Raw genomic sequence first — 27,397 nt, forward strand, 5'->3', positions numbered from 1 at the left:
TGTGTGTTTGTGTAGTGGATGTAGTGTGTGTATAGTGAATGCAGTGTGTGTTTGTGTAGTGGATGATGTGTGTGTGTGTGTGTAGTGGATTATGTGTGTAGTGAATGCAGTGTGTATTTGTGTAGTGGATGCTGTGTGTGTGTGTGTGTGTGTGTAGTGGATGCAGTTTGTGTGTTTATGTAGTGGATGATGTGTGTGGTTGTGTAGTGGATGATGTGTGTGGTTGTGTAGTGGATGATGTGTGTGGCTGTGTAGTGGATGATGTGTGTGGCTGTGTAGTGGATGATGTGTATGGTTGTGTGGTGGATGATGTGTATGGTTGTGTGGTGGATGATGTGTATGGTTGTGTAGTGGATTATGTGTATGGTTGTGTAGTGGATGCAGTTTGTCTGTTTTATGTAGGGGATGATGTGTATGGTTGTGTAGTGGATGATGTGTATGGTTGTGTAGTGGATGCAGTTTGTGTGTTTATGTAGTGGATGATGTGTGTGGTTGTGTAGTGGATGATGTGTATGGTTGTGTAGTGTATGATGTGTGTGGTTGTGTAGTGGATGATGTGTGTGGTTGTGTAGTGGATGATGTGTGTGGTTGCGTAGTGGATGATGTGTGTGGTTGCGTAGTGGATGATGTGTGTGGTTGTGTAGTGGATGATGTGTGTGTAGTTGTGTAGTGGATGATGTGTGTGCGGTTGTGTAGTGGATGATGTGTGTGGTTGTGTAGTGGATGATGTGTGTGTGGTTGTGTAGTGGATGATGTGTGTAGTTGTGTAGTGGATGATGTGTGTGGCTGTGTAGTGGATGATGTGTGTGGCTGTGTAGTGGATGATGTGTATGGTTGTGTGGTGGATGATGTGTATGGTTGTGTAGTGGATTATGTGTATGGTTGTGTAGTGGATGCAGTTTGTCTGTTTTATGTAGGGGATGATGTGTATGGTTGTGTAGTGGATTATGTGTATGGTTGTGTAGTGGATGCAGTTTGTCTGTTTTATGTAGTGGATGATGTGTATGGTTGTGTAGTGGATGCAGTTTGTGTGTTTATGTAGTGGATGATGTGTGTGGTTGTGTAGGGGATGATGTGTGTGGTTGTGTAGGGGATGATGTGTGTGGTTGTGTGGTGGATGATGTGTGTGGTGGATGATGTGTGTGGTTGTGTGGTGGATGATGTGTGTGGTTGTGTAGTGGATGATGTGTGTGGTTGTGTAGTGGATTATGTGTATGGTTGTGTAGTGGATGCAGTTTGTCTGTTTAATGTAGTGGATGATGTGTATGGTTGTGTAGTGGATGATGTGTATGGTTGTGTAGTGGATGCAGTTTGTCTGTTTGGTGTGTGTGTGTGTGTTGGATGTGTCTTGGATGTGTGACAAATGCTGCTGGGATTTTTTTTTTTTTTATGTAGAATTTGTATAATTAAAAAATATGTATTCCCCCTTCCCTGCCTCTTACCTGTAGCCAGGGAGGGGGGACACTGGATTCCCTGGTGGTCCGTTGGCTCCGCTTATTGGGGCAGCAAGGAGGAGCCCAGCAGACTCCCTCCATGTTCTCCCTCCTGCCAGCCACTGCTCTAGCCCAGCATGCATTGCGCGCCGCGGAGCGTTGTCATGACAACCCGCGGCAACGCTTTACTGCTGTGGCTTGCGAGAGTGCTGGAGGGGAGGTAAGTATATCCTGGGCCCTGCTTGGAAGCCAGCAGGGCCCGCAGAGGCATATATACATAGCGGTACTCGCTATGTATATATGCAGATTGAAGGGCTGGGGGCCCGGGCATGCAGAGGATTACCTGTGCAGTCCGGGCCCCCCAGGACCGCCGGGCCCGTGACAACCGTCATGGTTGTCACCCCCTGATGGCGGCCCTGCTCCCATGTGTATCTATTTTGGAGGTACAGTCCTTATTGAGGAGGCCCAAACCCCTCTGTTCCTCTTTTCTATCAATGTCCGTCTTTTCTAGGAGCTCCAAAATGTTGGTGCCTTGGAGTGTATAATAAGGTGCACTGCTCGTGTTTTAACCCCTTAAAGATGAAGATAATTGTTCAAGTTCAAAACCAAAACAAAACCCATAATTTGCACAATGTGTTTGCTCCACCGTTTTTAAGGGCTTAGTTTTAAAGGAACACTATAGAATAAGTAATACAAACCTGTATTCCTAAAGCTCTTGTGCCCCTGCCCGTAGTAATACTAAGACGTGTGAGAGACACACTCCTACACACAGACACATACATACAAACACACACATACATACATACACACACATATACACACACACACACACACACAAACATACATACAGACACATACATACACACACACACACATATATATATACAGACACATACATACAAACACACACGCACAGATATATACAGACACACAGACAGACACACACATACAAACACACACATACACAGACAGACATACACACACACACACACACACACACAAACACAGAGGCACATGAAATACAGACACACACACACACATATAGATACAAACACACACATACAGACACACAGATATATATACACATACACAGACAGACACACACATACAAACACACACATACACAGACAGACATATACACACACATACATACACACACACACACACAGAGACACATACATACACACGCACACACACATATACAAACACACACATACAGACACACAGACAGATATACACATCAACAGACAGACACACAGACATACACACACACATACATACAAACACACATACATACAGACACACATACAGAGAAACATTCATACAGACACACGTACACAAACACACATACATACATACAAACAAATACACACATATACAAAATGTTTTAGTCACCCTCCTGTTTCCTACCTTTTAGGTGCAGAAGGGTGACTTCACTGGGGTCCAGTGGCTCAGCCTGATGGGAATCAGAATTCCCACCCCGACTCCCTCCTCTCCTTCCTCCCCTGCGGCTCCCAGTGTAAGCTTGGCGGAGTGACCGGTGCAGTCACTCCCTTCCAGCTGTGATGGTCCACAGCGCTGACCAGGCCCCCTGGAAATTAACTTCCATCGGGTGGCCCTAAGAGCAGAGGCGGCCCTAAGAGCACAGGCCACCCAATGGGCCCCTTAACGTGAAAAGCGCTGGGGCCACAACACATGGCGGCTGGCACTACGATTGCAGGGGTCCCCAGGGCGGCTTGGCCCCCTGGAGTGGCGGGCCTGCTCACAGCTGCGACCTCTGCGACCACGGTAATTCTGCCACTGCTCCTCATAGAAGAGCATCGGGGACCTAATGCCCATGCACATTCTAGATTTCCCATAGAAGGCATTGTATTCCATTCATTTCTATGGGCTTCCATGTCACGTGACCTATGATACTGTCATACTGTCAGCCACTAGAGTTGGATTCAACCCTGCAATTACTTAACATTGCAGGGTTAAAAAGACAGGACCACTGCACCTAGACCATGTCATTGAGATTAAGTGGTCTGGGTGACTATAGCGTCCCTTTAAGTGCTTTAAGAGCTCATATGACTAAGATTTGAGAAACGTTTTGATAGTTAATGCCAACTCTATGCTAACCCCCTCTAACTCTATACAAACCCTTTCCTCTACCCTATGCTTACACTAACTCTAAGCATATAAATGTCCTAACCTTAATCATACTCTACCCCTAATCCTAAAACAGCAGTAACCTTAACCCAGCATTAACCCTTACCTTATCCTCACACTAACCCTACACAAACCCTAACCCTACAACTAACTAACCTAAAACTTACTCTAGCACTTAATCTAATCCTAACCTCAACCCTAACCCTAAGGAAACCAGCTGCTTATGTTAGTACTAATTTCAGCAGATGGGATTCCTAGCTAAAATAGTAGCTGTTGCCACCATCCGCTGGCTGTTCTTACAGGCATATCCCTGTAATGCTGAAAACCAGGCATGCCTATTACACTGGGATTAGTCCTGGGCAGCTGGCAAGACCCACGGCCAATCACAGTTGGTAGAGGACTTTGCTGAGAGACCCTGTCAGAATCTGTCCAGATCCTGAGGGTCTCCCTTGAGCACCTGCTAGCCCAGAAACACCAACACTGAGCGTGATCTGCTTAGCCATGTTATTCTCAATGCACTTAGATTTGGCATTCTGCAGAACTCACTTTGAGCACTGCATATAGCACATGGGTCATCTTGGGGCCACTAAATGTTGCCCCAGGCATTGCATTTAAATGCACGTTGATCGCTACATACAGCGCTTTTGTCAGACTGGAGCCTCTATATATGGCCCCAGCTGACAGAGGGGAGCACCATGTATTAATTGATACCTGGTACTCTTTGGTATCAGCATGGATTTTAACCTGCTCACACCAAAACATTAGGACATCCATGCCGATTAATGAAATTAAAGACCATTCAATGGAATTGAACATCCTAATGTTGTGAAGGGGATAAAGAAGCATACTGAAATAGGGACAATAGGCTGGAAAAGAGAGACAGAGGGATTTGGGTCCAAAATAGGGACTTTACCTCTTAAATAGGGACACCTGGGCGGTATCGGCTTTATACAATGGATTAACTTAATTAATGGATCAAACCTCTCAATTTCACCACTCCTGTATAGAACTATCTTCACTCACACCCATCCCACAATCTTTGCTCACATAAATTCTTCCGTAACTACTGGAATAAAAACAGCTGTTCTTGCAGGTATGTGCAGTAGCAAAGCCACGATTTACTTCAACTTTTTATAGCAAAATTGCTCAATTTATGTGGCACGAACATCACCCCTGGCATATGCACACACTACCTTAACCCCTTAAGGACCAAACTTCTGGAATAAAAGGGAATCATGACATGTCACACACATGTCATGTCATGTGTCCTTAACCCCTTAAGGACCAAACTTCTGTAATAAAAGGGAATCATGACATGTCACACATGTCATGTGTCCTTAAGGGGTTAAGGGGTTAAAACAAAACCATTTCCTAATGTCCATTAAGTAAATTCACATCAGCAATGCCCTCTCCTTTACAAACTTCTAGTAATCTCCTAGGAATTACTGCATCAACGTTCGAGGATTCAGATCAATGGAAGAGATTAGATATAATAATGTGCTAGCGATAATGTATGACAAGGTGGGTGAGATTGATAGGTGCCACAAATGGTTTTCTGTATTGTGATTGCAGTGGGCAGTGTATAAGCCCAGGTGGGAAGTTAAATCCTCACTGTTACTATGGTAGCACTCTTTATTTTTCTCTCACAAAAGTTTCTAATTGAAAGCTTAGATTCCGAATACACAAGTGCTTAAAGGGATACTCCAATTAAAAAAAATGAAATATGTATATATAATACAGGGCTCAAAATTCCACCCGCCACTCGCCATTTGTAAGAATCAATTTAGCCCAGCTGAGTAGTAATTTAATTTACCCCTGATGTGTATTCTATGGCCTGCAGGTGAGGTGGACTTTAGCCCTGAACCTCTTCAGGTGACCAGATAGTTACTAGTGCTTTATCACTTTATACCAGGCAGCAGCTAATCAAAGAGCACAAGAGTAACAATCAAAGAGTAAAAATATATCCAAAGTCTATCAGGATTATTCACTAGTGAGAATTATTAAGAATTTAACATTTAAGTCCAAAGTAGCCGAATTGGAAGCATAGCAGACTTGGAGTATTTTTAAAGTTCGCCTATTTTGTCCTGAAATGTCAAATTCACTTTGAATTCTTAGCAACTTTGACTTAAGTGAATAACTCTGTGTTTATTGGATAATCGATGTGTTACACACTAGGATCGGAAACCGGTTTACAAAATGCCGTCTGAGACATCTTCCAGTATGGTTTATGCTGTTTACTGAAAGGCTTAACAAAGAGATGCTTTTTGAGGTGTCTCCAAATCCATAGTTCCCAAACGTGCATCTTTACGTGCCTCGAGTTGTGCGCTAAGAAGTTGGCTTTTGAAACTATTTCATGTGGAAGAATCACTAAGTAAATTCGCTAAATGTCCGTTCATCTCACTGAGATAAAGACTCACTGAAGCAGCAAATGTGGAAATCTGCACAGCTTACTATACAGAGAATATTTCTCTTTTTTTTTTTTTTATTTCCCCTCTGGTTGCCAAATGGATCAGGAGCTTAACCCTGGAAGGAATTAACACGCACATGAGTGAATACAGAGAGAGGGTCTTGCCATTATTGTGTTATCAGCTTAGGCATTCTGATAGGCAGAATTGAATTTTATGCTGCCTTTGTCACCCTTAAAGGGCTACTAAACCCATTTTTTTTTTCATGATTAAATGAAGTAAGCCTTGATATTATTTTAATGCTGGAGAAATGTCCCTGTCCACGAGTGTCACATCAGCGTTTTCATTAAGTAAATGACACACATTTTGGGTGGAAGGTTTCTTATTTGTCAGGCAGAGTGGATTAAATTGATTTTCCCACCCATTTTTACATGCTTCTTGCACTATCTTCAAGGAAATCATGCAAACTCTGATCATTGTCTCCATTCTGCCCCAGTAAAATGATTTCACCACTAGAGAAGTAAGAGAAAGTGATTCTAAAGTATTGGTTTTACTAAAAAAAAGAATAATTCACATTTATCCCTAAATATAGGGATACGTAAGAATACTTTTTAAAATACTGGGACGTGAGTTACCCTTTAACCAAATGTTATTGAGGTATAGTCTAACAGAGAGCAACGGAACTCATCAGCTTTCTATAGATCATAAACGCTGTCCAAGGTGCCAAAGTATTTAGCGGGTCTTGGAGTCGAGTTATCTTAGTTTATGCAGTGGTTAATTGCACAAGTCATATTTAATGAGTAGATGATTGTGTTTTCTGGGCTATTCAATATCAGAGTTATCAGTAAACTACAACTCCCATGAACCTTTTTATGAGCTGTCATTGGTGGTTGTAGTTTGATAACAGTCAGAATTCCAGTGTTTAAATAACTTGGCTGTAAAGTCAAAACTCATAGAACAGACTTTGAATAAGAACTCCTCGCTGCTAAGCTACGTGTATTTTAATTGGACTGAGCTTCGTACACAGCAATGTACCTTATGTTTTCCATGTGTTTTCTCTGGCAGGACAAATGACCAGCTGGTCGCATTCCTCTCCAGGTATCGGGACATGAACTTTCTAAAGTCACACGGAAGAGATAATGCAAGGTATTTTATATTGTTGTTACACTGCTTATTACAATTTATACTATTTCAGCAATAAAGCTATTTCAGCATTGTGAATCGAAATAAGATTATAAATAAACAAGTTGCCAGGAAACAACGTTGAACTAAAAAGTGACCTATCTATCGATCTATCTATTTATCTATGTCTATCTGTCTGTCTATCTTTATGTTTGGTCTGTCTGTCTGTCTGTCTTTCAATCAATATATCCATCTGCCTATCTATCTGCATCTGTCTGTCTGTCTGTCTATATATCTGTCGTCTTGATTTCTATCATCCATGTTTCTACCTATCTTTCTATCTGTCTGTTTATCGTTTCATCATATGTCTTCATAATTCCAAGAACCTTTGCCAACTATTTTTCGAGTCCTCCTGATTTCCTTCTCTGTCGGACAATTAAAACATTATTAGCACAAGGGTTGCCACATTGCTTTTTAATTCAGAATGCTTATAAATGCATACATTACTTCAAGATGATATTTGTGGAAATACAGAGTGGAGAACTGTATATTAAAATGTAAAATTATGCATTTTTTATAAACATCCCTGATTAAACCAGTGATGTGATTGTTAATTCAGAGGTTAGTGTGGTGGAGTGCCTACATATGCATGCACACATTTGCTACTCTTATCTCTCTGTAAAAGGAAGGACTGATAAGAGGCTGTTACTTTGCTCTCCTTGAGAGACTCTAGGAGTTCACAGCTCATTGCAACAAGCAGTGCATAATTCAATGGGCAGTTAAGTGGCATGGTCTACTCCCCAAAATATTCTGCCTATATATAGCTATTTTAATAACCCATCATGTTTTCTAACCTACAACACTCACTGAACCAAGAATTCTATGCAGTCTAATTAAGCAATCATTTGGGGCATTTATAAAAAAATGTCTGCTTCAACAGTTACAGTTTAATGCAGGTTCTATAATGTACATTGTCCCTAATACAGCCCAGCCTTTTCTGTGTATGTATGTGTGTGTGCATGCGTGTGTGTGTGAATATATATATACATAGAACAAAAGGGCTGCACTTACAAAAACATGCATACGTTATAAGGTAACCAATAAATACACCATAGTACTTAACTTCAAACTAACATTAAAGCCAATACATTTTTTTTAAATGCTTTACTTAATGGAACACTACAGGCACCAAAACAACTTTACCTTAATTAATTAGTTTTGGTGTACAGATCATGCCCGTGCAGTCTCACTTCTCTAACCTCTGCAATTTAGGAGTTAAATCACTTTGTTTATACAGCCCTAATCACACCTCCCTGCACACCTACCTGCACAGCCTTTATTAAACACTTCCTGAAAAGGAACCTAGATATTCTAGGTTCCTTTATTGCACAGTCTGTTTAATATAAAATTTCGTATCTCATTCACTGTTAATAGTCTTCTACAGAGCATGAGATAAAAACTTCAAAAGCACGTTAACAGCTGCTTGAAACCGCAACGGCATGATCTGTACACCAAAACCGCTTCATTAAGCTAAAGTAGTTTGGATGCCCGCAGTATCCCTTTAAAGGAGCATTCTAAACACCATAATCACCGTAAAAGCCGCTATAGTGGTTATGGTGCAAGGAGTGCAATTTCAGTATAGTTTGCTGAACCATTTTAAAACAGTTTGACAACGTACCTGAGACCCACTAGCTGCCTGTGGCGGCATACCCTACTTCCAAGATTCTCCTGCGGGATGACTATTGAGCTAAGCAAGGCTGTGCTTATTGTTTGAGAGCTTCAGGTGAGCACTCTTAGCCAAAGATTGCAGCCCACTCATCCTAAGAAAAGTTCTAAAACTGTTTGGCAAATTACACCAAGTAAAAAAATCTGTATGTCTGTCTGTCTATACACAAACGTTTTCCTTTTTTTTTTTAATTGGATGTTTTATATTGACCACGTGACAGCAGCAGAGGCAATACATTTTTATGCCTGATGAAGAACCAAAGCAGGTTTCCTTAAATAAATGTGAACCTTAGCAATATGCAATAAAAAGACACAGCAAAGAACAGCACTCTAAATATTTTAGTGAGAACAGATAAAAAGAGCATTAAGGGGAAAATGATCCTTCAAGTCAGCAGGAGCAATATTATATAACAGAGACCTGGTATGTGTTAACGGAATCTTCATACGTGGGCTCTCGGGGGTGACTGCTTATAGTGGGGATTTTATGTGTTTCTCTGCAGATCTTTAAGACATTACGTCCTTGGCAAAAATGGAACTACTGCGGAATGTTATTATCCACAAAGCATTAAAAATATCTACCAATATGTTTTTTTAAATTCTTTTTTTTTATGCGTTCTGTAGCCTCTTATAATAGATTTCAATTCCACTGTTAGCTTATTAGGCAAATCATAAAAGGAAATAAAAGCATAAAAGAACACAGACCTTGCCCTCTTCTCTCTCCTGACATTTGCATCAGTAGAATCATCTGCACACTTTTAAAAAAAAATGTACCAAATTACTCAAATGACAGTTGACTTATACATTACCTCACCAGCTGTTACTGAATAGTATCATGGGACATGTTGGCTCAATCTAAATTAAATAATAACTGATTTCTGACTTAATAACTGATTCTGATTTCCTATGTGTGTGCAATAATGGACCATCAACACAAGGCAGTGATATGCAGAGCTTATATTGTTAAAAGAACACTACAGGGTCAGGAACACAAACATGTATTTCTGACCCAATAGCGTTTAAACCATCAGCTAGTCCCCCATGGCCCTTTAAATATAGTAAAATCTTACTTTTTATATTCTTTATTCAAGTCTGCAGCTGCTGGCTTTGCCCCTGATCTGCCTGCCTGGCTGACATAATGAGAATTGTTGTTCTGAGCCAATCACAATTCTTCCCCATAGGATTGGCTGAGACTGTCAAGTAGGCAGATCAGGGGCAGAGCCAGCACAAGCCAAACACAGCCCTGGCCAATCAGCATATCCTCATAGAGATGTATTGAATTGATGCATCTCTATGAGGAAAGTTCAGTGTGTGCATGCAGAGGGTGGAGACACAGAATGACAGTAATGCACACTGTGCAGCATTGCCCCAGGAAGTACCTCTAGTAGCCATCTGAGGAGTGGCTAGTTGAGGTGTCCCTAGGCTGTAATGTAAACACTGCATTTTCTCTGAAAAGATAGTGTTTACAGTAAAAAGCCTGAAGGTAATTATTATACTCACCAGAAGAAATACAATACGCTGCAATTGGTCTGGTAACTATAGTGTCCATTTAAGGCTTCACTGAGACCTAATTTGATGTCAAAACATTGCCTGTTATACCCAGTGGAACAAGCTCCGCAGATAAAGGAATGATGTGGTGTTGTGGGTCAATTACGGCTTTTTCTTGGACATCACATCCAATATTGGAATTCTATTTAGTAAAATATTATCATTTAGGGGAGAGGGAGGGACTGCTGCAGCCACAATAATAACTTAATTTAGACAACTACTGTAAAATGACATAGTATTAATAAGGTGAATGCATCTTTAGTAATATAGTGACACATATTGTGAGTTAGGCTTCAAGGCTTCGTTTAGGACTCTATCATTTGAAGTGAAAACAAATGTTAAGAATAGTGCATTGTTTTTAACCCCTTAAGGACACATGACATGATTCCCTTTTATTCCAGAAGTTTGGTTCTTAAGGGGTTAAACTGGAATGATATCACATTGACCCTGGAAAAGATTCATAGTTCATCAGCAGGTTTTAGGACTTCCAAAAAATGCCTGGTTTAGGAGAACGTGCAACTTCGAAAAGCAAAGTAATTATAAGCTTTTGCCGTATTTTTCGTTGGAAGGATAAAAACAGGCAGTGTGAATTATAGATAACAGTTATGGCGTTACAATCAATGTGTTTTAGATATGCTTTGTGTGTTCAAAAGGCACAGAGAATGGGGCATGGGATATAAAACCATGTTTACTTCTGATCTAAGATCAAGCTGAAGTACCAGAAAAGAATCAATTGTTACACTTGGGATAGATGCAAAGCATGTCATTTTTAAACATGAAGCTACATTAACAGGATCGAAGTAGTTCAAAAGTAACAAAGAATTCTTTGCTAGCCTTAAACATGTACTTATGGAAACCTTTCTTTTAAGACATTTATGTCGCAATGGGGCACAGAATAACAACTTAAAATGGTGCTTTCCACCTAAAACAAAATGAAAGTGAGTGTTCCAGTATGTCAATAAAAACCTAGCATATCTATAATTATAGATTGATAGATATTTCTTAAATATAGAATTTATCTGCTTGAGAAGCAGATTTCACCCAATCACAGCATAGCGTGTTAAAAGAACCATTTAATGTATTTACACTATTCTGTTCTCAAAACACGTCCTCTACAATATTAAGCTCTGCCTGCTTTATCTATTTGTGTTGCATTTAGCTGGACAAAATCAAAATAAAGTCTTTCTTTATGACAGAATTCTCCTTTTATGTAACATCTGTGAATATTGTAAATATGAAATTGTGTGTAATTAAGTTTAATTATAACTGTAATGGCTCCTGTGAGTACGATATTTAATGCATTATCTATGGTTAAAAGTCAGTCCAATTAGTACGATTTTCTTCCAATGGAGGTTTGATGATGTGCTGTGAGGTACACAAAAAACAGGCAAACTCTGTATTCGATGCTAATAATAAAATAATGGCGGCGGCAGCTGTGGAATATACTATTAACCCTTACAATATTAGACAGAGCTTGAATAAGAACAACGTGGCCCAGGAAATCAATAAACTGTTATCCCCATGGATGTACTCTGTGCCAGCCTACGGGTCTTTCATCCCGCCATCCACCATAACTGAGGCATAATACTTCACCTTTCTAGCAATCTCATACCACAATGTTATTTATAAATTCACACAACAATTCATCCCCTTTTCTGACAGCCACCCAATATTAAAGGAACACTATAGTCACCAGAAGAACTACAACTTATTGTAGTCAGTCTTATAGTCTGAGAAAAGGCAGTGTTTACAATGCTCCCTAGGGACACCTCCCGTAGCCACTCCTCAGACACTCAAAGGTGCTTCCTGAGTCAGTGCTGCACAGTGTTGATCAGAACCTGTAATCCAAAATGACGTAAATAGTATGCCAGAAAGAATAAAGAGCCAACGGCAACCTTACAAAGATATATACAGTTACCAGGAATTCTCACAGTATTTCAGCCAAATATTCCTGCATTGATGCTAGGCAAATAACATAATAACTGTACATGTAAAAAACAGATATTTTTTTTATAATAATTCCACCTGACAGGAACAGTGTATCAATGTGTAACCATTATCTATGCATTTCCCAGAATCCCGTGGGAGTGGTTTCTAACTTAAGTCAAGTAGAAGCGTATGAGATGGAGATACTGACCGCGGATTCTGTATTGCACATGTGCATGCTTCTCTACTGAGCTGCAGTATAAACTAATGGTTATGTAGCCACATGGCAGCATCATATCTCCCAAATAACCTGAAATAATATCTCCCAACTAACCTGAAATCAGGTTCCTCTTCTGCCATCCTGGGCTAGTTCCCCACATAAAAAAATCTGTAAATTCAGGCCTTTACTCTATACACATGGGCAGTCCTATGTATGACTTGCTTAGAGTGCCTATCAGTCATCATGGCATGCACTAATGCCAGACTGTCATGCCCACCTTCTTCAAATTCACTCACGTCGGCCTGCCTATCCCTCCATCTCTGATCCCATATCTTGCATTATGGGAGGTATACATCATACATACATGTCTACTAATTTCTTCCATTTCAACAGTTTAATATGTTGGTTATCTATGCAATGGACCATAAAGGTATTCAGTCTCTAATTAAAAAAAACAAAAAAAATAGTTTTTATACATAAACTAAGGAATGCTATGCCGTTTATTTATTTTAAGAATCAGTCTATACAATTTCACGAAAGACCTTCTATGTAAAAGAAGGGGTGGGGGAGGGTTGCCTTTACTACCATCTAGTGTGCTGTGCTTAATTTACGAGTTACAGAGAATATTATTTGGGCAGCTCATCGTCAAAGAAACATTAATGCAGAAGGCGTTTTTTTATTGTGAGTAAATTGCCTGCTCCCATACCAATAGTTCAAGTCACAGGCAGGTGTAATAGTGCCACTTATATCCCACCACATCTAAGCTGTCGTATATAGGCATTTTCATTTTCTGCATGTGTGCTCTCTGTAAAGAGCACATCTCTCTTCCATCTATTTAGGGTAATGATCTGCATTCTAATTCTAATTCACTTTGAGCTCGTCTCTAATTAGCATCATAGTGGAAGATCTGTATATCTGACAGCCAATCAGTAGCAGCTTTTCATTGCTAAGAAATGTATCTGAGCTGGTAGGGATCTTCTGCTCTGATAGAGTTGCTGGCAGGTTCCAGGAAACAATAACTTAAGTTAATTCAGTTTAATGAGAAATAGGCCATATATTGACACACAAACGTCTTTGTATGTAGTGAACAGAGCCTATATTATTGATGCCTGCATACTTCTATGCTTGTATTATTTTTCAATCTGATAAGAGGAAATCACTTGAGAATGGGATACAGAAAGGTAGAGAAAACAAGTTTGAGGTTGAAATAAATAGAAACCTGAAAGAGAACCGTCAATTCTCTGGAAAAGACTGAGTACATCACCTATACCTTGCGTTTGCCTTTTTTATGTGATGCTTCATGTTCCATTTAGGGAACACTCCACACACCATTAGCTCTATAGCTTGCTGAAGTGCTTAATGTGTAAAGAGTGTGTCTTCTTTTTTTCATTTTACAAAAATATGTCAAGTTCAATTTTACACTTCTCATAGTAAAGTCTCAGATACATCTCATTAGGCTCCATTGAGAAGTCTGTGATTGGACAGCCACAGGAACTCTGGGTGTGGTTAGAAGGGGAGGGCTTGCAAAGGTTTCAGGCAAGAGATCTGCAGCTTGCAAGCTGTATTTAGATAGACCCCCAATTAAAAAAATGCATAATTAAATGCATGCATGTTTTCATTGGGAGTATATCTACTAAATATGGATTTTTTATTTATTTTCTTTGGGTAGTGGACTGTCCCTTTCAATGTACATTGGGGATTTAGCAAGTTACAACACAGACGTGTTCAGTCCTGGCACACTCAAAGCACATATTGCATTATTTCTGTTTCTCCATCTTCACATAAAATACTCAATAAAAGAAAGAGGCAGATCATATGATAACTGACAGGGAGCCAATATGGAGTCACTTTCAACTTTTCTTTTTCCTTTTCGGACTTCAAATAGGCAATGATTGTCCCCTTTTTCTCACCTATTTTTTGATAAGTGGAATTGTTTTTTAAACATCCATAGACAGAACATCCGGAAAAACCTAATTACTTAAACAATGCATAACAACCACTGATATAGTTAAAAGCCAAATGTAACTAATTTTCTCATCTTTCCCATGCATGGTATGTAGTTTCCAATCTCTTGTGCATGGCATTCTATTTGAGATCTGATTTTTCAATATTCTTATTAGTCATTTAGTTTCCAAGGCCATATAGTAGGTTCTCGTTTGGGGCGAAATACCTATTTATTGTTTGTAGAATGTAAACAAAGCCGTCAGCTTTAGGCTTAATTCAAGCACTTTATTAAACAAGTCCCAAACATGATTTTGCTAGGTATGGCTAATCTTTGGCCCTCCAGTGTCAGGAATAGAGCATGTGTTGTGGAGGTGAAACTTTGCTGCAGTAATATCCTTCAAAATTCTGTAGTACCACACATGCTAACACATAAAATACACAAAAATAGGATGGAGATATCTGGATTAGGGAACTGGATAGTCAGATGCATCAAATCCAACAAAAGATGAATCAGGAGCTTAGTGAGGTCAAAACGAAAGTTCAGGGTATGAGTCAAAGGTTAAATAATCATAACCAGGAAGTAGAAATCCAATCGTCCAGAAGAACAATGCCATCCTGGGCACAGGAACGAAGGAGTCCAATGACATCAGGCACAGATAAATGGAACCATGGAGTCTTTGAGGCTGGGTAACGGCAGTGGTTCATGAAATATGGAAAATAGCTGCATCACCTGGGGCAAAGTGAACCATACATTACTTAGGTGAATACATGTAGCCCCTGGCTTTCTATCAATGCAAGCATCGAAAGCCTAATGCTTTGCCCGAAACGTGATTAGTTTCTATACAACCTGGAGACTACTTGAAGAACACTGGAACACCAAAGAACAGGTAAAGGGCAAGTGTTATATCCAGCAATTCTGAATATTGATTCCATGAAAGCCAAAAAGCAGAGCTTATAATGCAAATTATAGTTTATAACTACTGCGGTTTCAAGAGTTAATCATCGATGGATGTCAAAAAAAGGAGATGATTACAAAGGGAGATAGAGCAGCCAACTTAATTAAAAGTGAGCCAAGCATTCATACCCACTTTATAAATACACCTTTAAATAAAGTGTTATCATCAGAAAAAAATGATCTACTGAATATTTTTCTCAATTTGCTATGTTACGTTGATCATAGTAATGATAAAAAAAATGTTAACCAATATGTAGTATATCAGAAGATCAACCTCTGCATGATAAATAGGATTTTGCACAATGCAAAGGTCTCAGTTTATACTGATGTGCAATAAATTGAAAGCAACGATTTCAAACAGAAAAGGGACAAACGCAAACAGAAATTATGAGTAATTTCACTTTTCTCACGCTCACAGATAAGTACATATTATTATAATTGTAATTACGAAGCATCTACTCTAAAATTATCCATTATTGCCTGAAATTTTGCTGGTAGCGTTAAAAGCTGCTTTGATTCATCATGCACTTCTTGCTTGGAATTGTGACCTATGAGCCTACCTATTTAAAACTCAAATTATATTTGCTTCAGTGCCAGTGGCAATAGTTGAGCAACAATTATGGTAAGTTTGTGCAGCAGCTATGCTATTTTCCTGTCAATCATACCTTATTTTATTTCTAAATAAGAATGTTATGTACATCTTGTTTATTTCTGCCCGTGCTCTACTATAATAGTAGTCACTGACAGTGTTTGTTTTTAGTTCCTGGAAAAGAACATTTCACACCGAAGATTAACGTGTCTGTAAACTGTATTGTAAGATTTACATGTTGAATTTCTGAAAGTTTCTTTAATAATAATATACAATGCTGATTACTAAATTTCATTCTACAGCATACTTGAAACTAGTGTAACCTTAGAAGAGTTTAAGATGGGGTGATGTATGGTCCTGTGTGGGCATGAGGGGAGTAGCTTGTTTCATGACAGGTCCATAACCGACAACTTAATCCCACTTTCGGACTCCTGTCCTGCCATCTTCGTGGTGTGCCCAGATGAGGGACACTAAAGAATTATTCCCAGGTCGGGTATCATTAGATTGGCTGGTGATGCACTAAGCATTCTCAAGCCAAACACCCCAGGGCAGATTGCTTTAGGAGTGCTCTGCATTCGGGGAGCCCGTAGTGGATTTGTCCTCCACATCTCGTCCCCAGAGACGGATCTAACATCCTTGCTGCCCAAAGGCCAGAATTCTCTTTTCTCTTTCTCTCTCTCTCTCTATATATATATATATATACACACACACACATGCATATATAATATATATATGTATATAAAGTATGGTTCTTATACAGTAGAAGTCTCAGGGTGTCCTGGTCGGTGAGGTAGATGATGAAGCCTACGAGGCTAATGATACATCCAACCATGCATGTTTTTGTGTCAGACTGGCATGCATTCATGTTAGGCTGATATGCCTCCTAATCAGATAAACACACACTTTTAAGGCTGACATGCACCCTTTCCAGGAGGATGTGCCCCTCCATAATGTTGTTGACATACCTGTCCCTTGGAACTGCCGCATGTTCACAGCTTCCAATGTTGGAAGGCATGGCACTGGGAGATAACCAGAAAAGGTTGATGTGATGCACTATGGTGGATGTATTCAGTGGAATTTTTTTTTTACATTTTAGGAGTCTGCTGTGCTCACCATGTGCTACCCTTTCTTGTTTTATGTATGGTATAAGTGTATTTAAAATAATTCTTGCGAGGCGTGTAAACAAAATAAAAATACATATCTATAAATAGCACAGCAAATGTATTCTTGATTATTAATCTATCTGTCTGTCTGTCAATCAATCTATCTAATCTAATCTATCCTGTATATCCATCTAACGACCTACCTACCTTTCTATCTGTCTCACTGTTTGTCTATCTATCCTTAATGCATAGTACGCATAATTTAAAGTAGATTTTAGACATTAGTGGATGGTCGTCATGATGGTAAATTATAATCTATATATCTATATGTAATAAGATTCTGGATATAATGTTTGAAGACAGATTGTTTTGCATTCTCTTTTAAGAGAGACTAACTAACCCTGAAGTCTGCGTGCATTCACCATTATCTCAGCAACTACTGAATCCCAGGCATCTTGTTGTCATTGTTTAATTTTACGTTTTTTTTTTCTTTTTCTCTTCCTGTAGATTTATCAGAAAACAAGGTCTGGACAGACTATTTCTGGAATGTGACACGCATATGTGGCGTCTTGGGGACAGGAAGATTCCTGAAGGCATTACAGTGGATGGTGGCTCCGACTGGTTCCTTCTCAACAGGAAATTTGTGGAGTATGTGACTTATTCCAATGACGATCTGGTTACAAAGATGAAAAGATTCTATTCATACACTCTGCTTCCAGCTGAGGTATGTTTAATTTCTCAGAGCCAGTGAACATTGTTTACACATTAACTGTGTAATGTACTTGCTTTTTTTACATCAGGAAGATAAGACCGTTTAATACCTTCATGATTAGTTGTTTCAAAGTTAATTCTATCTGTCAAAGTTAGTAAAAGATAGGAACTAATTAGCATTTCCATTTTGTAGTTATTTGCATACCTCACAACCAGTTCTAAATCTGGTGGGACCGTCCCAATTTCAGGCTTCTCCCCATTGTCCCATATTTGTCCCCTGGTGTCCATATCTGGGGCACAAATGAACTGTACCCATGCATCATTGGACATGCTTGTATTTACAGGAGACTCAGGGCTAACAATGAAAAGGTGCTGCTCCTGGCTTTCCAGACCTAGACCTTTTCAGGAGTCCACTCGGGCTTCAACCCAGTTCTTCTAACCACTAATAATGCCCCTGGTTACTATTCAGAGTTTAGTGAATAACCCTGTTTGATTTGTATTTGTTCGCAAGAGTCTGCTTGTGGAGTTACTGTGTTAGTGCAGACCTTTTCTGCCATAAACCTAGACCACTGTGCATCTCAGAACTAGTTGCAATAATTTGACTGGTTGAATTTAGCTCACGTTTTCATAGCTTTTATTTCTATTCAAGGTACAATTAGTTTTTCCTCTCAATTCTGATAACCTTTCCATCCGTTATATTGCACAGAATTTATGTATCATAATGAAAGGACACAGGGCAATTGGTAATTGGTTACATTTGCTCCACTTGAGTGAAAATATGTGCTTTTAAAAATTTAACCAACCAAGTGAAGCAACAAAGTTATATTCACTGGGTTGTCACAAAACATTAAGAAATAACGCTGTGATTATTTGCAATTTATTTATAGATTGTGATATTTTCCCCAAAGATTTGAAACTTTTATTTTGCATTCAGTTGGGCATTGTGTGTTCCTTACATATATTTATCTTCATGGGGTTTAGATGGAAGAAGCACAATTCTCTTTAACCGTTTTCTTTCTTCAACCTCTACTGAAGGATAAAAATCTATATTGCAGTATAGATCTATAGTCTTGAAGTTCACTTATCAAACAATAAATGCATGCTGCCACTTGATAGACAATTAAATTACTCACATTAATATACTGGCTAACGTTTGGATACCGTTATTGTATTTATTGGTGACGATTCAAGGGCGTATCTCTACTCCTTTAACATAATGGTATAATAGACAACTGTTAGCAGAATATTACAGCTCACTCGTATAACACATGTTACTCAGTCCTATAATGCAGCCAGATTAGCCAAATGTAAATACAGTAGAGCATCATCTAAATTTGCATACCTCTCAGCTTTGGAAAGGCTTGCATTTGAACATATAACTATAAGTCCACAGGGATACTTTTTTCACATCACCTAGCACTAGCACTGATTTTTTTCCCCCTTTTTCTTTGTTTGTAACAAGGAAGACATCTAAGTGGGGGTGGGGGGAATATGAAACCCAGTTACCTTATGAGGACAATAGCTATTTAGACATCCTAATCAAAATTGCTTTTTGGGGGATCTGGATAAGTTGATGTATCCTATACCACTGCTTGTTTTGCTTTATTTAGTCCGATATATGTGGATCACTAAATTCACATATAATTTTTCATTTCTTTACCCAAGTATTTGGGGTTATATGCTGCTCCATTTCCAACCACTGATCCAATTTTTCAGGATTCTAACGGTTCCCCCCCTGATGTGGCTTTAAGCCAGTCAACAGCTTAGTTGTATTCTTCCCTATTAACCCTAGAGTACCCCGGTTTGAAATTAGACTATTATCTCTTGGTCTAATTAGATCATAAATTACTTGGGAATCTATTTTTTTAAACTGATGTACTCATTTACATTGGACAATTGAGAGACTCTAAGCTACCGACCAAAATATACCACTATTTTAATATTAAATGTATAAGATGATTTATGGGTAATACATTTAAGGCAACACAAATAAAGCCTGCTGGTTTACCAATTGGATCATTTATACACCTATCCTCCACTATTAAGTGTTCACTTCCTCGTTCTTCTATTGCTTCTTATTTTACTTTTATTAATGATAACAAATTTTAGTTGGCAGACACAGTGTGATTGGATTTTTCTATTACCATCCTAATGTCATTGATTACCTCTGTCTATAATTGTATTGCTGTATTTGGCCTTACTGAATACATAATCAAAGAGCATAGTTTGATAATACTTCCAAGTTCTATACAATGTATTCTCTTGTGCACTATGCACTAAATTTACATTACAAAAAAAAATATTTTAGTATACCATCCACCGACTTTGGATGAAAAGTTTCACTTTTTATTTTTTTGGTACGTGCTTGTTTTAAGAATAAAGTACAATAATAGCTGTTATACAGATTAGCTTACTTTCTTTGCTGTGTTGCTGTTGCATTGAAAATATAAATTAAATACCGCAGGAGGCTATTTCTTATTCAATATATAACTTATCAGGGTGACCTACACACTACACAGTACAGAGATTTATGGAACAGACGGTAGAAAACAATTATTTTAAAAAACATCATCTGGTACATTCAGTTTTTATTTATCATCTGGCTTTATCCAAAACGTTCCTGACTTGGAAGGTGCTTTTATATTTAAAAAAAAAAAAATGTTTTATACAACACCTAAGAAAGTCTGCTTATTTTATCGTTAGTGACTTTAACAGAAAGAAAAGGATCCTTTTCATATTTGTTTTCCCTTTATCTGCGCCAGATTTCGTTTACGGTTTTTGCATTCATCTACTTCAATCTGATAAGTATAGTCTGATAAACACCTTACAATGCTTTACATGAAGATTTTTTTTTAAAGCCACATATTTTGAATAAAATAACATAGAGAAGAGAAACATCAGAATATTAAAGAGGAACTGTCATCTACGGAAAGTGATGGTTTCTTGTTCCTTTACCCTTGTAAATGCTATTTCAAGGGCTTTCTGGGGTGAATGATGCAGCACCTTGGGCATCTAGCAGTGAAATTCTGTACCCATTGTACAGGGCTACGGAATTTGTTGGCGCTATATAAATAATAATAATAATAATAATAATAATACATGCGCAGTGCTCTCTGATTTTTTTTTTCAGTAGTGCTGTACATACTTCAAACCCTCAGAATTTGAGAGTTATCTATTTTTGGGGTATTGGCCTACAAAGTATGTACGTTAAAACATAAAGATACAAAGGAGATTTTAAAACTTTTAGTTAGCTATGTGGGTGTCCTAAAATCAGCTGTCAGTTCTTCTCTAAAGGGATACTCTAAGCACCAGAACCACTACACTTTTTCTGTGAAAAGGCAGTCTTTACATTTACCCTATGGACATCTCTAGTGGCTGTCACTCAGAGCTTCCTATTAGAGCTCTGAAATATTTCCATGACCAATGTTTGACCTCACACTTTACATGAAGACACCAAACGCACTCCATAGAGATGTATTGGTATAGGGCATCTCGTCGAGGAGATGTTGATTGGTGCATCACAGTAAATGATGTGCAGACGCAGTGGCTGACACCTCAATGCTTCTCTACAGTAAATGATGTGTAGGCACAGTAGCTCCCACCTCAATGCTTCTCTACAGTAAATGATGTGCAGGCGCAGTAGCTCCCACCTCAATGCTTCTCTACAGTAAATAATGTGCAGGCGCAGTAGCTCCCACCTCAATGCTTCTCTACAGTAAATGATGTGCAGGCGCAGTAGCTCCCACCTCAATGCTTCTCTACAGTAAATAATGTGCAGGGGCAGTAGCTCCCACCTCAATGCTTCTCTACAGTAAATGATGTGCAGACGCAGTAGCTCCCACCTCAATGCTTCTCTACAGTAAATAATGTGCAGGCGCAGTAGCTCCCACCTCAATGCTTCTCTACAGTAAATAATGTGCAGGCGCAGTAGCTCCCACCTCAATGCTTCTCTACAGTAAATGATGTGCAGACGCAGTAGCTCCCACCTCAATGCTTCTCTACAGTAAATGATGTGCAGGCGCAGTAGCTCCCACCTCAATGCTTCTCTACAGTAAATGATGTGCAGACGCAGTAGCTCCCACCTCAATGCTTCTCTACAGTAAATGATGTGCAGGCGCAGTAGCTCCCACCTCAATGCTTCTCTATAGAGAAGCATTTGATTGACTGAAATGTTTAGTAATGATGATGCTATCAGCCGGGGACAAAGCAGTGATTGTGGTGAGAACGGTATGATGTGAAATTAAGGGTAAGTAAGTCTGCTTTATGTTTGTGTTACAGGGGGCCTGTAAATCTAATTAGTCAAGTATTAACTCCTAACATTAGAAATACGTGTGTATTTGTAAAGTTAGAGTGCACCTTCTAGTCTTGCTACAACTGTGTTGGACTCTAGATTATTGCATCGGAGTTTATTATTGGACAGTCTCTGTATAGTGGCTAAGTATCTATAGTTTAATTTGCTTGCTAATTATGTGTCTTACTCCAGATCTATTGATGCATGTTTTTTTTGTATTTTGTATTTTTATTCCAGTCCTTCTTTCACACCGTACTGGAGAACAGTCCCTATTGTGATACAATGGTTGATAATAATCTACGAATAACAAACTGGAATAGAAAACTGGGCTGCAAATGCCAGTATAAACACATAGTTGACTGGTGTGGGTGCTCGCCAAATGACTTCAAACCCTCAGATTTTCACAGGTTCCAGGTAAGTGAATGGGTTCTGGTATTAGTTTTAAGTGACAGCATACTCAATTCTATCTCAGAATAGTGGACTTGCAAAACTAACACATAACTGTACACAATACAACTATAAAGGAACAGTGGGGACATCTAGCTTGATTTAACGTGCATAATATCCCCCCAATGATGTATTACACCTCTTGACAGACCATCAACTAATATGTCCAGGAAGCTTAAGAATGAGAGGCAAGAAAAAAATGATAAAGCTTAGAATAGACAAGTTATAATCTTTACAGGTAAAAATATACTCATGCAAATCCATCTTCAAATAATTATGTGAATGAGTACAGCTTTACCCCCTTTTGTTTTCTTCAACTTTTGGTCTAGACCGATGAACACCCAATAAGTCACAAAAAGAGCAAAAGAAGTTTACAAATGTATACTGTTAGAAATAAAAAGTATTTTTTGATTCCTTTTTTTCCATGCCTTTTTTTTCTTACAAGCTCTTATTCTCTGTGACATTTTCCGCTTCATATATAAATAGATGACTCTAAGGTGCAGATCACTCCGGAATGAGGTTGGGTTGATGGTATCACGAAGGTCCAAGGGTCCCAGTTGTCTAAACATTCTGCTTTATCAAAGCAGATATCATTTTGCTTGCTTTTCACACATTCAAGAAATACTGTCTTGTTAGTAAGTCCACATTAACTCGGATATATTTTATCATGACCCACTGAGTACAAATGAAAGAGAATACAGTGAAATGTCAAAATTTCTTGTGAAGACAATTTACCTGTTTTATTTTCCCTCGTGTTGTGGTTTGTTATTCCCCAGAATTCAGCAGGATCACGGAATGTATGCAAATAAACATAATTTGCATTCAGCAAGGCTTTGTATGTGAATGAATTTATGTACGTACTTAATGGATGTTTTGACAAGTAAAGGCTAGTGTTGGACGGGTCTAGTCTACAGCATTTATCTTTCAGCAGAGATATATCATTACGGAATTGTCTGAGCTATGACTTTGACTTACTCTTACCTCATTTGTGAAGGGCACACAGAAATAGCAGCAGTCTACCTGACATTGCAAATGTGCTTTTAAACAATTCTTTTGGCCATAGCTATCTACAGTCCTTCTAAAACAGCTATCACACTGCAGACTCTCTATGCGCTCCAGACTGTCCTATCAAACCAGAGTCTTATGTTACCATCTTGCTGGAATCTTAAATGGTTTTCTGAATTCCGTATTTTGTTACTGCACCATTCTCGAGGGAGACAGTGGATGTTTTTGGCCATCGTGTTATTGCTGTAAACAATATCCACTTCTCTAAAAGGCCAATGGATCTCATACAAATCAATGTTCCCATCAATGATGCATTTGACATTGTCTAGACATAATTAAATGTTATATGTTCGGCGCTCACATTCGACTGTAAAACCTGGTCACTGAGTCTGGAGAATGTTTTTGCCGACGAATGATAGTTTAGCTCCCGCTTTACAGTGTTATATTATAGAATAGAAGTACCATCATTGCTGCCCTTTATGTGTTCAACTACAGTACATTCCCTATGGCAGTTCACCCAGTTAAGCGCAGTAACTGCAGTCAGAGGGGGGCAGACATGTGCTGCTTGTATTTTAGGAGCTAATGAGGGAATTAAATAGAATAGAGGGATTGAAAGTAATTTTGTGAACATTATTTAAATGATGTACCTTTAGAAGGAATGTAAATATTAACTTTTCAGACTGGCTGATAGATTTGGAAGGTTTGACATTGAGAAGACTCCCAAAACTGCCTAAATAAAAGTCGATTCATTAAAAAAGATAAATATTTATCCTATGATTTCCAATAAAAAAAAGTCTTGGGGACTAGATCCAAATTGTAGGTCTTGTACTTGTCATTAGCTATTCTAGATGCATGTGTGCTTTGTAGTATATCCGATTGAGTCCTTTTTTTTAATGTCCATCCATCTATCCATCCATCCCAGGAATGCCTTTAACACTTTAATATGTACACATTAGAGAGGAAAGTGAGCTGGAAGACATGAAATAAACTATTACATTTATCTTGAAATTAAAATAAAAGAGTTAACAAGTTGGAAAAGCAAGCATTGTCATAAAAAAAAGTGTAAAACAGAGTGTTCTAATTCAAAGTTTAAGGATGGAGTAGGGTAAAAGTGCAAAAGAAAAATATGTTACAAGAAATGGTAGTAAATATTAGTGGATATTGTGTAGGATTTGGGCTGTAGGTAGAACGTTGGCCAACCGGTAAATGTCAGAACCTCTTCGTCTATATTTAATAATAAATTATTATTAAATGAACACTATAGTCACCTAAATTACTTTAGCTAAATAAAGCAGTTTTAGTGTATAGATAATTTCCCTGCAATTTCACTGCTCAATTCACTGTCATTTAGGAGTTAAATCACTTTGTTTCTGTTTATGCAGCCCTAGCCACACCTCCCCTGGCTATGATTGACAGAGCCTGCATGAAAAAAAAAAACTGGTTTCACTTTCAAACAGATGTAGTTTACCTTAAATAATTGTATCTCAATCTCTAAATTGAACTTTAATCACATACAGGAGGCTCTTGCAGGGTCTAACAAGCTATTAACATAGCAGGGGATAAGAAAATCTTAATTAAACAGAACTTGCAATAAAGAAAGCCTAAATAGGGCTCTCTTTACAGGAAGTGTTTATGGAAGGCTGTGCAAGTCACATGCAGGGAGGTGTGACGGGCTCATAAACAAAGGGATTTAACTCCTAAATGGCAGAGGATTGAGCAGTGAGGCTGCAGGTGCATGTTCTATACACCAAAACTGCTTCATTAAGCTAAAGTTGTTCAGGTGACTATAGTGTCCCTTTAAGTAACTTGTATTGTGTGAAGCTTTATTTTGGCCATGTGTACCAGGGATTTTATTTCTGTATCGGAATAACAGACTGGATAGACAGATACTCAGACAACCTTGCGCAGATTAATTCTTATTCTACCCTGAATGGGAGATAACTGAACATCATAATTTGTTCTAATTACATTGTTGCTAATATGTTACAGATTTGTTTATTTTGTAACATACTAAATCAATGCACGGTGTAAATATAGCTTAACAAGTTATATTTTCCAAGCTGACATTAAAATAATTTGACTGATGAAGTTATTAAAAAACGTAAACGGCTGTATATATACATATTTATGTATTTATTTATTTTACAATAAAAATGTTTTATTAAGGTATATAGAGGCAACAAGGAAGCAACAATATAAATTAAAAAATGCAAGTAAATTTAGTAAATACAGATATTGAACGAGAATTAGGAATAATAGGACCGGTATAAAATCTAAACTGATTAATCAGATAGTATATTGTTTGACAAATAGAAAATAGAAACAGGGAAAAACAGGAAAAAAAACCTGTAAACATTACAGTGAATCAAAGGCATTTAACATTTCTTTGTCAATGGGGATAATGACAAAACCTAGACCACTCATGCCTTGAGTACCAGATTTGAAATATGGTGTGCACTTTGCAAAACGTATCATCAAGTAAAAGCCCCTGTGTTGCTTAAAACTAGGAGCTTACTGCAAGCAGACCTGGCTTCCTAGAAATAAAATACACGTCTATTGATGTTACAATGGATTGCTTTATTTTATTCTTCAAAACAAAATCCATATTTTTTCTTCTTCATCCGCTTGATGGAGGTCAACTTCATCCACTTGATGAAAATGGAGAAATTAAAACAGTTCAACCTAAGCATACGTTTAACAAATAGATTTTTTTTTAAAAGTAACAAAATAACATAAATAATATAACAATTGGATTTAAGTAAACCCATAAATAATTATTTTTACCAGATTTAAAAAAAAATTATATTCTAGATGAAGTTAAAAATAAGGGTTTAAAAGGTATTTTCTAAGCTTTCTCTTATTGACATGTGAATACAGCTGTAAAATGATCTACTGTGTAAACCCCCTGTGTCCCCACCTCGTATCTAGCACTGCAGCATGAGACATAACACCTGGATGTTATTTTAGGCATGATTGTAAGGACAAGTCTTCAAGTGCATTCCAGGATGGAGCCTGACCGGGCTTTAAATGATGAATAACGGAATCAGAAGTGGTCTTCACAGTATATTCTTTTCTGAAGTCATTAGTAAATAATGTTGTGTTTTGGATTTATTATGGGGTGTTTGTGAAGACAATTTTCTGAGAATCCAGCCAGTCAGGAAGCATTACCTTCAACTAATATAATCAATGCACGTTTGGGAAGAAAATCCATTTTTCAGTTAAGCAGCAAATTCTTGGAAATGGGGCAAATGACTTGGCTACTACAGCAGTTTGCTGCAGACTATATGAAATGTCTACGACCATGAGGAAGACAGACAGACCTGTTTATAGAACACTATAAGCTTAAAGAAACACTTTAGTGATATCTGTCTGTCTGTTCCCCCTCCAACAGGCAAAAATATAAAAAAAATAAAAATAAAACAAACTATTCATCGCCAAGTCTCCCTTGTGGCTGCTGCAACCTATATTTTTAAGGTAATGTCACCAGGTTGACGATCTAATCCAATGCTCCTTATAGAGGAGCATTTAAAAAAAAACTTATGTCCATGAGTGGCATTCGCCACGATATGCCTGATATTCTACTATAGAGAATCATGCGAATTACAATTAGAAATGGACATATTCTGTTGTTGTGTATTATCTTTGATTCACAATTCAGGTACATTATATATCATTGTTCAGGAATTTAATAGATCACCTGATGAGTCCAAATCCGGCCAAATTGTTGTCCAGTACAAAATTAATCTCCAAGTCTAGTGTTCAGCATCATCACGTTTTGTGTGATGATGTTGAATTTGAAGATCTCAGAAATGGATATGTTTTACA

General features: G+C 38.2%; 1 protein-coding gene across 1 annotated transcript in view; it reads left to right on the forward strand.

The window, feature by feature from the left end:
- The window catches only part of XYLT1 (xylosyltransferase 1), a 281,468-nt gene that overhangs the window by 229,332 nt on the left and 24,739 nt on the right, over positions 1-27,397 (forward strand). The window contains exons 5-7 of the mRNA XM_063430321.1: positions 7,055-7,135; positions 17,626-17,842; positions 22,358-22,534. Coding sequence (XP_063286391.1) covers positions 7,055-7,135; positions 17,626-17,842; positions 22,358-22,534 — 475 coding nt within the window. The remainder of the gene's footprint in view (positions 1-7,054; positions 7,136-17,625; positions 17,843-22,357; positions 22,535-27,397) is intronic.

Source organism: Pelobates fuscus, chromosome 8 (genome assembly GCF_036172605.1).
Source record: "Pelobates fuscus isolate aPelFus1 chromosome 8, aPelFus1.pri, whole genome shotgun sequence".
Taxonomy (NCBI): Eukaryota; Metazoa; Chordata; class Amphibia; order Anura; family Pelobatidae; genus Pelobates; species Pelobates fuscus.